At 44.4% G+C, this 13,834-nt stretch overlaps 2 protein-coding genes across 2 annotated transcripts; both read left to right on the forward strand.

Moving 5' to 3' along the window:
* Positions 1 to 2,391: 2,391 nt before the first annotated feature.
* LOC135532540 (zinc finger protein 180-like) lies at positions 2,392 to 8,580 on the forward strand. Its single transcript, XM_064960025.1, has 2 exons — positions 2,392 to 2,733; positions 6,880 to 8,580. The coding sequence occupies exons 1-2, from the start codon at positions 2,481 to 2,483 to the stop codon at positions 8,022 to 8,024; spliced, it is 1,398 nt and encodes a 465-aa protein (XP_064816097.1). The 5' UTR covers positions 2,392 to 2,480; the 3' UTR covers positions 8,025 to 8,580.
* Positions 8,581 to 9,248: 668 nt separating this feature from the next.
* LOC135525881 (zinc finger protein 239-like) lies at positions 9,249 to 10,849 on the forward strand. Its single transcript, XM_064953834.1, has 3 exons — positions 9,249 to 9,351; positions 9,682 to 10,596; positions 10,845 to 10,849. The coding sequence occupies exons 1-3, from the start codon at positions 9,249 to 9,251 to the stop codon at positions 10,847 to 10,849; spliced, it is 1,023 nt and encodes a 340-aa protein (XP_064809906.1).
* Positions 10,850 to 13,834: the final 2,985 nt, after the last annotated feature.

The following is a 13,834-nucleotide window of genomic DNA, read 5'->3' on the forward strand; positions in this document are numbered from 1 at the left end:
CTGATCCAACTTCATTAAACCTGTTCTCTGATCAGCTCAACTAGTGGAGCAGAGACTGATCTGACTTCATTAAACCTGTTCTCTGATCAGCCCAACTAGTACAGCAGAGACTGATCCAACTTCATTAAACCTGTTCTCTGATCAGCCCAACTAGTACAGCAGAGACTGATCTGACTTCATTAAACCTGTTCTCTGATCAGCCCAACTAGTACAGCAGAGGCCGTGTGTAAAGTACAGAATCCTGCACACGCCGAATATATATTGACAAGTCACCTTGTCCGAGAGAGATTTATATTGTTATCAAAACGTCACGACAAGATAAACCGACACGAAACATTGCCCTTATTTTAAGTGCTTCTAAAATCCCATATGGGGAAAAAAACGAATGGTGGAAAAATGATTGGAACCATTTCCCTGTTTGACCGCTAGGTTTTATGGGTATTATGACACCTCCACTGTGCAATGCTGTTTTGCTCGCCTGTTTCAGCAGAAAGGAAGAGGCAAAAACGAGAGGGCTCACTTGCCAAAACCTGTCCCGAATAAGCCCAATGTGTTTCTATGGGCATAAATGCATTACTAAGCTTGTCATCTGCATACAAGCTTTAGGGACAACGACTCACATTGTTATGGTGGAGACATGAGCATCTCGTCGTTATATACAGATCTCTGGCTTCAGCCTCTTGTGAATTAGAAAGGAAAGGTGGCGGTGCACAGTTCAGATGCTTTGTCCTGATCTGTCTCACCTGTCTTTGTGATTGTCTCCACCCACCTCCAGGTGTCACCTGTCTCCACCCACCTCCAGGTGTCACCTGTCTCCACCCACCTCCAGGTGTCACCTGTCTCCACCCACCTCCAGGTGTCACCTGTCTCCACCCACCTCCAGGTGTCACCTGTCTCCACCCACCTCCAGGTGTCACCTGTCTCCACCCACCTCCAGGTGTCACCTGTCTCCACCCACCTCCAGGTGTCACCTGTCTCCACCCACCTCCAGGTGTCACCTGTCTCCACCCACCTCCAGGTGTCACCTGTCTCCACCCACCTCCAGGTGTCACCTGTTTTCCCCATTTAGTCCCTGGGTATTTATACCTGTGTTCTCTGTCTGTCAGTTCGTCTTCTCTTATCAAGTCAACCAGCGTGGTTTTGCTGTGTGCCTGCTTTCCCCCCCCCCCCTCATCTCTGTTTTGCTAGTCCTTCCAGTTTTGACCCTTGCCTGCCTTGACTCTGAACCCGCCTGCCTGACCAGTCTGCCTGCCCTGACCTCGAGCACGCCTGCCACTCTGTCCCTCCTGGACTCTGAACCCGCCTGCCTGACCAGTCGGCCTGCCCTGACCTCGAGCACGCCTGCCACTCTGTCCCTCCAGGACTCTGAACCCGCCTGCCTGACCAGTCTGCCTGCCCTGACCTCGAGCACGCCTGCCACTCTGTCCCTCCAGGACTCTGAACCCGCCTGCCTGACCAGTCTGCCTGCCCTGACCTCGAGCACGCCTGCCACTCTGTCCCTCCTGGACTCTGACCTTGTTTATGATCCTTTGTCTGTCCATGTCTCTTGCCTGCCCCTTGGATTATAATACATATCAGAGACTGTAATTTTGCCAAAATTACATAATTACTCCTGTCTAAATAAAATTATTCAAAACACTTAAATAGCTGTGGAATGTTTCAAACCACAAGTGTATAGGCCTATGCTATTGGGGAAGCCAGCAGTTTGCACGTGTGGAAACAGGCCTAGCTGTTTACTGGGGCCCCATCCTGTTCAGCCTCTACAGTAATGATCTGCCTTCTGTCTGTACTGGGTCTGAAGTACACATGCAGATTATACAGTGATATGTGCATGCAAAGAGAAACAACAAGCTGCACAAGAACTCACAGCAGAAATTGTCCCATGTTACAAAGTGGCTCAGTGACTCAGTGACTCATGTTTGCGTCTCCTATAATGTTCTATACATACGACATTGTTTGATTACAGAGGCAGCAAAACTGTACTTCAATGCTATGATAATGCTATGGCCCCCTCCCTTAACATACTGCATGACTAGTTGGGCCCAAGCTTGCTGTACAACATTGCAACTCATTCAGTCTGTCCATAAACAAACTATCTTGTGAAATACATGGACCCATGTCGTGTATTCAAGTTCGTAAATGGCAATAAAATAAACTTTTCGTTCAACTGCGTTACCCACTCCAGTCAATAGAGGGCGACTTGCAGGCGAAGCTGCTGGTGTGACGTATAATCTAGTGGACGGGACGCTTCTTCAACAACACAGCTCGTCAAGCCTCTTCGGTAGCTTGCTAGCCAACATAGCCGAAACATTAAAGCTCTTTATACACTTTCTGTGTATATTAGCCTCTGTGTTTTAAGCAAACTTATGTTGTATTGCTAATTGCCGCATTTAATTTCATTTTACGTTGTTAGTAGTCAGCTAGCTGGCTTGCTAAATTAGCTCAGCACTAATGCTAACTAGCTAGCTAACATCCCGACCATGAACTCACTAAGCTACTCCCTCCCTGCTAAAGAAGAGGTCTGCTGGACGGAGAAAGAAACTCTCATGACAGAGGTCACAGTGAAAGAGGAAGAGAAAGAAGTTACGGTGAAAAAAGAGGAAGAAGACTTCAGAGTGAAAGAAGAGGATTTTATTGCGAAAGAAGAAAAGGAAGAGGAAGTGTTTGGATTGAAGGAGGAAGGCGAGATTACTGTCACATTGGAGGAGGAGACTGGAGATCTGATTAACTCCAGTGAGTATTGTCTTAAAAACAGAGGCACAACCTCTGCTGTTGTTGAATCATTGTGCGGTTTTTAAGGTGCATTCTACTGAAGTTCTACACTTGGAAATGTTGTTCAGTACTGTATGTTAGTAATGGATCGAATGCTTCCCATATCTCTTCATGCAGTGCTTCGTTCAGTTTAAATACTCGACATCCCATAGACTCAGTAAATCCTAAATATAATGTAACTTTTTTTGCTGGTTTAAAATATCTCGAAATTAATTTGCCATTTGGGTCACATCCAATTGATAAAACTGAAGGTTTTACGAATGTTAAGTACAGCAGCTTTGTTTCCAAATTGTAGGTCAGATTTCTGAAGGTAATTATGACTCAAAGTCCTATTGATCGTTCCTCTCGCGCACGTTCTATCCTTCTGCTCCCTCCACGACTACAGCAACACATCAACAATACATAGGCCTATATCTAACTACATCCCTCTCATTGCAAACGAGACTCATTATAAATGAGAGTTGAGTGATGCAAAAAAAAAAAAGCTGAGAAATCTTTTCTTCTTCCGTCAGTTGGCATCCAACGTCATGGTGCGTTACCGCCACCTACTGTACTGGAGTGTTGGCCAAAGACAGGGAGAAACTAAATCTACCTGCCAGTTCTTAGGTCCCTGTGCCTAAGAGCACAAAGGTAACCTGCCTAAATGACTACAGACCCGTAGCACTCACGTCTGTAGCCATGAAGTGCTTTGAAAGGCTGGTAATGGCTCACATTAACACCATTATCCAAGAAACCCAAGACCCACTCCAATTTGCATACCCGCCCAAACAGATCCACAGATGATGCAATCTCTATTGCACTCCACACTGCCCTTTCCCACCTGGACAACAGGAACACCTATGTGAGAATGCTACTAATTGACTACAGCTCAGAGTTCAACACCATTAGTACCCTCAAAGCTCATCACTAAGCTAAGTATCCTGGGACTAAACACCCCCTCTGCAACTGGATCCTGGACTTCCTGACAGGCCGCCTCCAGATGGTGAGGGTAGGTAGCAACACATCTGCCACGCTGATCCTCAACAGTGGAGCTCCCCAGGGGTGCGTGCTCAGTCCCCTCCTGTACTCCCTGTTCACCCACGACTGCATGGCCAGGCATGACTCCAACACCATCATTAAGTTTGCTGACGACACAACAGTAGTAGGCCTGATCACCGACAACGACGAGACAGCCTATAGGGAGGAGGTCAGAGACCTGGCCAAGTGGTACCAGAATAACAACCTATCCCTCAATGTAACCAAGACTAAGGAGATGATTGTGGACGACAGGAAAAGGAGCACCGAGCACGTCCCCATTCTCATCAACGGGGCTGTAGTGGAGCAGGTTGAGAGCTTTGAATTCCTTGGTGTCCACATCACTAACAAACTAGAATGGTCCAAACACACCAAGACAGTCGTGAAGAAGGCACGACAAAGCCTATTCCCCCTCAGGAAACTAAAAAGATTTGGCATGGGTCCTGAGATCCTCAAAAGGTTCTACAGCTGTAACATCGAGAGCATCCTGACCGGTTGCATCACTGCCTGGTACAGCAATTGCTCGGCCTCCGACCGCAAGGCACTTCAGAGGGTAGTGCGTACAGCCCATTACATCACTGGGGCAAAGCTGTCTGCCATCCAGGACCTCTACACCAGGCGGTGTCAGAGGAAGGCCCTAAAGCCACCCCAGTCAGACTGTTCTCTCTACTACCGCATGGCAAGCGGTACCGGAGTGCCAATTCTAGGACAAAAAGGCTTCTCAACAGTTTTTACCCCCAAGCCATAAGACTCCTGAACAGGTAACCAAATGGTTACCCGGACTATTTGCATTGTGTGCCACCCCCAACCCCTCTGTTACGCTGCTGCCACTCTCTGTTTATCTTATATGCATAGTCACTTTAACTATACATTCATGTACATACTACCTCAATTGGCCCGACCAACCAGTGCCCCCGCACATTGGCTAACCGGGCCATCTGCATGGTGTCCCACCACCCTCCAACCCCTCTTTTTACGCTTCTGCTACTCTCTGTTCATCATATATGCACAGTCACTTTAACGATACCTACATGTACATACTACCTCAATCAGCCTGACTAACCGGTGTCTGTATACAGCCTTGCTACTCTTTTTTTTCAAATGTCTTTCTACTGTTGTTTTATTTCTTTATTTACCAACACACACACACACACACACCTTTTTTTGGCACCATTGGTTAGAGCCTGTAACTAACCATTTCACTGTAAGGTTTACACCTGTTGTATTCTGCGCACGTGACAAATAAACTTTGATTTGATGAAATAAATAAAAGCTGAAATAAATCATTATCTCACTATTATTCTGACATTTCACATTCTTAAAATATAGTGGTGATCCTAACTGACCTAAGACAGGACTTTTTATTAGGATTAAATGTCAGGAATCGTGAGAAACTGATTTTAAATGTGTTTGGCTAAGGTGTATGTAAACTTACGACTTCAACTGTATGTTCAACAACAGGACCAGTTAACTTGACCACTCTAGCTAGCTAGCTGGCTAACACTATCAGTTTACAGAGTCACGTTAAACAATAAATAAATACAAATTCGCAATCTACTTTAGGATGAATCATTTATGTTGTTTTTTATGCTTGTGGTCTTATGCTTGTGGTCAAACAGCGAGTAATATTTGTTTATTTCGTTGCGAAGGTCCGCGGTGGTTGTTGCCCTGCATGTGAATGGTGTGAAGACACTTGCCTCTTTAACCAAAGGGACAACTGGGGTACTCGGTGACAAACTACAATATTCCGGTGGCTGTGTAAAGCCCTTTAATTTTTGAGTTATGAGTCAATTCCAGTGTTACGGGCATTACCTTTTGCATGTGTAGCATATGGAATGCCCCGTGTAAAACTTACAGAGGTGATCCACTATATTGAGTAAACGTGGATAGCCACGTTAGCGTCGCCCTTGTGGTGGCAAACACCGTAGATTGGCGGTGAATACCCAGCGCTGGGATCTGACACGAAGTCGCAGTGTATTTGCAGAATTCTGGGCAACCAATCACAGTGCTTATTAATGGATCGTCAACAGTCGTCAAGTCCGACACGTCAGACAAGCTCACGTTTCAAATGCATGAAAGCCAATGGCAAAACTTCTCGAAATGTATGTTAGCTAGCTAAATTAGCTATATTATGAATACGACTATCGTCGGCTGTCCACCACAACCTTCCAGAGAGTTTTCTGATTAACAAGCGGTAACCCGTGTTTAATTTGATTGTGTATTAAAAACACATTTTGAGATCATTGTGAGGGGTTTTCTCCTGTAATAGGGGAATGGGGCCTCCCGGGAAAATGTTGTCGGGGTTGCAACAGTAATCAAGGGGGTCAGTGCTTAGGAAGGGTAAATTGTTTGTAAGACTTTGGCAACTTTGTATTTATAGGCCTGGTCATCTTTGTTTTTACAGGCCTGGTCAACTGTGTATTTATAGGCCTGGTCAACTGTGTATTTATAGGCCTGGTCAAATTTGTTCTGAAGTTATCGGAGGTCACTGTCAGATAAACTTCTTGATTCTATGTTTATCGGAGATCTTCTCTGAATAAAGCGAGGCGGAAGGGTTTTCTTGGTAAATTGCGAGAAGACAGTATTTCTGCTCATAGATTATACAAGTATAAACTACATATTGACACATTCAGCCCGAAGCAGGAAGTTTAAAACATACTTACTAGTCGTCAACGTTCCGGAGCATGTCTCTAAGATGTTTTTTGGGGGAAACCTGGCCCTGGTCTATTCTCAGATGTTTTTTTATAAACACACTTATCTTTCTATCTAAAAAACACTACTGTCATGTATGAGAGATCCATTTTCCATGATAATGGGGTCCTGTCTGGTGAAAACCAATCACTGCATTCCACAGCAAGAACCTCATAGCAATGGTGTTGGAGAGGAGCCTCTTTTTCCTCTGCAGTATATAGCTCGTCCGATGCATGGAGCACATGCATCACATGCTAAGAGACAATGGAGCACATGCATCACATGCTAAGAGCACTTGCCTCTAAGTCTCTCTGGATAAGAGGGTCTGACTAAATTACTAAAATGTTTGTGGAGATTTCATTCAGGTCTCCCTGTTTTAACCACTCTGTTTGTCTTTGGCAGAAGAGAGACCCGACTCAGAGGAACCAGAGACGTCTGAACCAGTGAGACAACACCACTGTTCCCAGTGTGGAAAGAGTTTTAACCATTTAGGGAGTCTTAAAAACCACAAGAGAACACATGCAGAGAAGAAGTCTTACAACTGCTCTCAGTGTGCAAAGAGTTTTAGCTGGTCTGGGCAACTGAAAGAACACGAGAGAATACACACAGGAGTGAAGCCTTACCACTGCTCCCAGTGTGGAAAGAGGTTTTTCAAGTCATCACATCTGAACGAGCATAAGAGAATACACACAGGAGAAAAAACATTCCAATGCTCTCAGTGTGGAAGGACATTTTCCCGATCAGGGGACCTGAAATCACATGAAAGAACACACACAGGGGAAAAGCCTTATCACTGCTCTCAATGCGGAAAGAGTTTTACCCGTTTAGGGAACCAAAAAATGCATGAGCGAATACACACAGGAGTGAAGCCTTACAACTGCTCACAGTGTGAAAAGAGTTTTGCGAAGTTAGGTAACCTTAAAATACATAAAAGAATACACACAGGGGAAAAACCATTCCAATGCTCTCAGTGTGGAAAGACATTTTCACGATCAGGGGACCTGAAATCGCATGAAAGAATACACACAGGGGAAAAGCCTTATCACTGTTCCCATTGTAAAAGTAGTTTTAGCTGGTCAGGGCAACTGAAAGAGCACGAGAGAACACACACAGGCGTGAAGCTTTACCACTGCTCCACGTGTGGAAAGAGTTTTAGAAGGCTGGGGTCCCTTAAATCCCATAAGCTGTATACACACACAGGAGAAAAGCCATGTAACGTCTCCCCGTGTGAAAAAAATAAGTATGTGTCATTAGGGGACATGAAAAAGCCTGAGAGAACACACTCTGTAGAGAAGCCTTTCCAATGCTCTCAGTGTGGTAAGGGATTTTTCCAGTCATCGCATCTGAAAGTGCATAAGCGAATACACACAAGAGAGAAGCCATTCAAATGCTTGCAGTGTGGAAAGAGTTATACCCGGCTAGGGAACTTGAAAACGCATGAGATGACACACACAGGAGAGAAGCCGTTCCAATGCCGTCAGTGTGGAAAGCGTTTTACCTGGTTAGGGAACTTGAAAATGCATAAGGTGACACATAAAGTTGGCTAGCCTCACCTCTTTTCCCAGTGTGAAAAGGGTTTTGTTCATTTAAAGGACTTGAAAGAGCATGAGAAAGTACGAACACGGGAGGAGAAGACATACCACTGCTCCTCATTGCCCAAATACACTTTCAGAGGACCTGAAATCACATGAGAGAAAAAAGAGGCTGTGTTCTGACTTATGTATTTGATTAAGAATTTTTGTTTTTGGTTGTTGACATGAAATGTAATTGTATATATAAAATCATACTCACAATTAGGCCTACATTTGTTTTTCTATTTTAACCTCCAAATATCTCAAATCGGATTTAATCAAATGAAATGTGTATTTCGCTTTGATTATAGACATTGATTGAATGGATACAAATGTGGATGTTTAATTTGATGATTTGGATATTTCAAATTGTAAATTAACAAGTAGATTAATGTAATTCAGATTTCTTTATTCTAACCTCGAAACCTCTTTAATTTAGTTGTTGTTGTGTTTCGTTGACTTAATTTGTGTAACTAGTCATCAGGGAATATGAAAATGTTGTTCTGATGATAACATTGGACATTAAAAACATTCAATACCTCCATGAATGTTCCCATCAGTATTATTCCACTATGTCAGAACAACACAGGGGCTGATTATAAAAAGGACTTGATTAATGCAACCGTTTCTTCTGAATAGTGTAGGCTGTTAGTCTGATGATGGTAGTGCGGTGCTGGGGAGTAGTTCTCTAGAAGTTATAGCATATGTATGAAGGTGCATTAACTCTGGAGAACCTTAAAGGTGAGCAGCACAATCTGACATTTGATACTAAACAGGAAGCCAATAGAGGTTGAATAGAACAGTTAGTCAAAAGAGGTGAGCAAACAGGAAGCTTCCTAAACAGGAAGCCAATAGAGGTTTTATAAAACAGGGGTGATGTTTTTTTTCTGGTTTGTGGTCTGGAAAGAAGCCTTACTGGGATTCCTGTCAGCAGTAGTGAAGAACAGCCTGATTGGAGAGATGTTACACGACCTGATTGGAGCGATGTTACGCGACCTGATTGGAGAGATGTTACACGACCTGATTGGAGCGATGTTACGCGACCTGATTGGAGAGATGTTACGTGGCCTGATTGGAGCGATGTTACACGACCTGATTGGAGCGATGTTACGCGACCTGATTGGAGCGATGTTACGCGACCTGATTGGAGCGATGTTACGCGACCTGATTGGAGCGATGTTACGTGACCTGATTGGAGCGATGTTACACGACCTGATTGGAGAGATGTTACACGACCTGATTGGAGCGATGTTACGTGGCCTGATTGGAGCGATGTTACACGACCTGATTGGAGCGATGTTACGTGGGTGATTGGAGCGATGTTACGTGGCCTGATTGGAGCGATGTTACACGATCTGATTGGAGCGATGCTACACGACCTGATTGGAGCGATGTTACGCAGCCTGATTGGAGAGATGTTACGTGGCCTGATTGGAGCGATGTTACGTGGCCTGATTGGAGCGATGTTACGTGGCCTGATTGGAGCGAAGAGACAATGGAGCACATGCATCACATGCTAAGAGCACTTGCCTGTAAGTCTCTCTGGATAAGAGGGTCTGACTAAATTACTAAAATGTTTGTGGAGATTTCATTCAGGTCTCCCTGTTTTAACCACTCTGTTTGTCTTTGGCAGAAGAGAGACCCGACTCAGAGGAACCAGAGACGTCTGAACCAGTGAGACGACACCACTGTTCCCAGTGTGGAAAGAGTTTTAACCATTTAGGGAGTCTTAAAAACCACAAGAGAACACATGCAGAGAAGAAGTCTTACAACTGCTCTCAGTGTGCAAAGAGTTTTAGCTGGTCTGGGCAACTGAAAGAACACGAGAGAATACACACAGGAGTGAAGCCTTACCACTGCTCCCAGTGTGGAAAGAGGTTTTTCAAGTCATCACATCTGAACGAGCATAAGAGAATACACACAGGAGAAAAAACATTCCAATGCTCTCAGTGTGGAAGGACATTTTCCCGATCAGGGGACCTGAAATCACATGAAAGAACACACACAGGGGAAAAGCCTTATCACTGCTCTCAATGCGGAAAGAGTTTTACCCGTTTAGGGAACCAAAAAATGCATGAGCGAATACACACAGGAGTGAAGCCTTACAACTGCTCACAGTGTGAAAAGAGTTTTGCGAAGTTAGGTAACCTTAAAATACATAAAAGAATACACACAGGGGAAAAACCATTCCAATGCTCTCAGTGTGGAAAGACATTTTCACGATCAGGGGACCTGAAATCGCACGAAAGAATACACACAGGGGAAAAGCCTTATCACTGTTCCCATTGTAAAAGTAGTTTTAGCTGGTCAGGGCAACTGAAAGAGCATGAGAGAACACACACAGGCGTGAAGCCTTACCACTGCTCCACGTGTGGAAAGAGTTTTAGAAGGTTGGGGTCCCTTAAATCACATAAGCTGTATACACACACAGGAGAAAAGCCATGTAACGTCTCCCCGTGTGAAAAAAATAAGTATGTGTCATTAGGGGACATGAAAAAGCCTGAGAGAACACACTCTGTAGAGAAGCCTTTCCAATGCTCTCAGTGTGGTAAGGGATTTTTCCAGTCATCGCATCTGAAAGTGCATAAGAGAATACACACAAGAGAGAAGCCATTCCAATGCTTGCAGTGTGGAAAGAGTTATACCCGGCTAGGGAACTTGAAAACGCATGAGATGACACACACAGGAGAGAAGCCGTTCCAATGCCGTCAGTGTGGAAAGCGTTTTACCTGGTTAGGGAACTTGAAAATGCATAAGGTGACACATAAAGTTGGCTAGCCTCACCTCTTTTCCCAGTGTGAAAAGGATTTTGTTCATTTAAAGGACTTGAAAGAGCATGAGAAAGTACGAACACGGGAGGAGAAGACATACCACTGCTCCTCATTGCCCAAATACACTTTCAGAGGACCTGAAATCACATGAGAGAAAAAAGAGGCTGTGTTCTGACTTATGTATTTGATTAAGAATTTTTGTTTTTGGTTGTTGACATGAAATGTAATTGTATATATAAAATCATACTCACAATTAGGCCTACATTTGTTTTTCTATTTTAACCTCCAAATATCTCAAATCGGATTTAATCAAATGAAATGTGTATTTCGCATTGATTGAATGGATACAAATGTGGATGTTTAATTTGATGATTTGGATATTTCAAATTGTAGATTAATGTAATTCAGATTTCTTTATTCTAACATTGAAACCTCTTTAATTTAGTTGTTGTTGTGTTTCGTTGACTTAATTTGTGTAACTAGTCATCAGGGAATATGAAAATGTTGTTCTGATGATAACATTGGACATTAAAAACATTCAATACCTCCATGAATGTTCCCATCAGTATTATTCCACTATGTCAGAACAACACAGGGGCTGATTATAAAAAGGACTTGATTAATGCAACCGTTTCTTCTGAATAGTGCAGGCTGTTAGTCTGATGATGGTAGTGCGGTGCTGGGGAGTAGTTCTCTAGAAGTTATAGCATATGTATGAAGGTGCATTAACTCTGGAGAACCTTAAAGGTGAGCAGCACAATCTGACATTTGATACTAAACAGGAAGCCAATAGAGGTTGAATAGAACAGTTAGTCAAAAGAGGTGAGCAAACAGGAAGCTTCCTAAACAGGAAGCCAATAGAGGTTTTATAAAACAGGGGTGATGTTTTTTTTCTGGTTTGTGGTCTGGAAAGAAGCCTTACTGGGATTCCTGTCAGCAGTAGTGAAGAACAGCCTGATTGGAGAGATGTTACGCGACCTGATTGGAGAGATGTTATGCGACCTGATTGGAGCGATGTTACGCGACCTGATTGGAGAGATGTTACGCGACCTGATTGGAGAGATGTTACGCGACCTGATTGGAGAGATGTTACGCGGCCTGATTGGAGCGATGTTACGTGACCTGATTGGAGAGATGTTACGTGGCCTGATTGGAGCGATGTTACGTGACCTGATTGGAGAGATGTTACACGACCTGATTGGAGCGATGTTACGCGACCTGATTGGAGCGATGTTACGCGACCTGATTGGAGCGATGTTACGCGACCTGATTGGAGAGATGTTACGCGACCTGATTGGAGAGATGTTACGTGACCTGATTGGAGCGATGTTACGCGACCTGATTGGAGAGATGTTACGTGACCTGATTGGAGCGATGTTACGTGACCTGATTGGAGCGATGTTACGCGACCTGATTGGAGCGATGTTACGCGACCTGATTGGAGCGATGTTACGCGACCTGATTGGAGCGATGTTACGCGACCTGATTGGAGCGATGTTACGCGACCTGATTGGAGCGATGTTACGCGACCTGATTGGAGCGATGTTACGCGACCTGATTGGAGAGATGTTACGCGACCTGATTGGAGAGATGTTACGTGGCCTGATTGGAGCGATGTTACGTGGGTGATTGGAGCGATGTTACGTGGCCTGATTGGAGCGATGTTACGCGACCTGATTGGAGCGATGTTACGTGACCTGATTGGAGCGATGTTACGCGACCTGATTGGAGAGATGTTACGTGACCTGATTGGAGCGATGTTACGTGACCTGATTGGAGCGATGTTACGCGACCTGATTGGAGCGATGTTACGCGACCTGATTGGAGCGATGTTACGCGACCTGATTGGAGCGATGTTACGCGACCTGATTGGAGCGATGTTACGCGACCTGATTGGAGCGATGTTACGCGACCTGATTGGAGCGATGTTACGCGACCTGATTGGAGAGATGTTACGCGACCTGATTGGAGAGATGTTACGTGGCCTGATTGGAGCGATGTTACGTGGGTGATTGGAGCGATGTTACGTGGCCTGATTGGAGCGATGTTACGTGGCCTGATTGGAGCGATGTTACGTGGCCTGATTGGAGCGATGTTACGTGGCCTGATTGGAGCGATGTTACGTGGGTGATTGGAGCGATGTTACGTGACCTGATTGGAGCGATGTTACGCAGCTTGATTGGAGCGATGTTACGCGACCTGATTGGAGCGATGTTACGCGACCTGATTGGAGCGATGTTACGCGGCCTGATTGGAGAGATGTTACGCGACCTGATTGGAGCGATGTTACGCGACCTGATTGGAGCGATGTTACTGTGCACTTTTAGAGCCAATAAAGCAGAAGGTCTGGTTTTCTGCAATTAAGTTTAACTGCGTCCGTCTTTTGATTGCATCTAGACAGTTTGTCAGTTTGGTTCTCAGTGTCCTCATCCAGACATTCTGTCAGTCTGGTTCTCAGTGTCCTCATCCAGACAGTCTGTCTGTTTGGGTCTTGAAGTCTCAGTGTCCTCATCTAGACAGTCTGTCAGTTTGGTTCTTGAAGTCTCAGTGTCCTCATCTAGACAGTCTGAGCGCCTTGGTCCTCCTTTCTTTTTGAGTGTCTATATATATTTAATAACTTTTGACTGGTTGTGTCTGTATATATTTAATAAACAACAGTAACATAAAACACGTAACAGCCAGAGGGATTACCCAAATATAAAATTGCAAAAGAGGAAAAAACAAAACAATTCTGTACATGGGGCGGCAGGGTAGCCTAGTGGTTAGAGCGTTGGACTAGTAACCGGAAGGTTGCAAGTTCAAACCCCTGAGCTGACAAGGTACAAAGCTGTCGTTCTGCCCCTGAACAGGCAGTTAACCCACTGTTCCTAGGCCGTCATTGAAAATAAGAATTGTTCTTAACTGACTTGCCTAGTAAAATAAAAAATAAAAAAATAATATCAGACATGTAGCCAATAAATTTGGGATGTTTTGTTTTGCATACGTTTGAATGATTATAAAATCATTTTCCAAATC

Source organism: Oncorhynchus masou, chromosome 5, assembly GCF_036934945.1.
Source record: "Oncorhynchus masou masou isolate Uvic2021 chromosome 5, UVic_Omas_1.1, whole genome shotgun sequence".
Classification (NCBI taxonomy): Eukaryota; Metazoa; Chordata; class Actinopteri; order Salmoniformes; family Salmonidae; genus Oncorhynchus; species Oncorhynchus masou.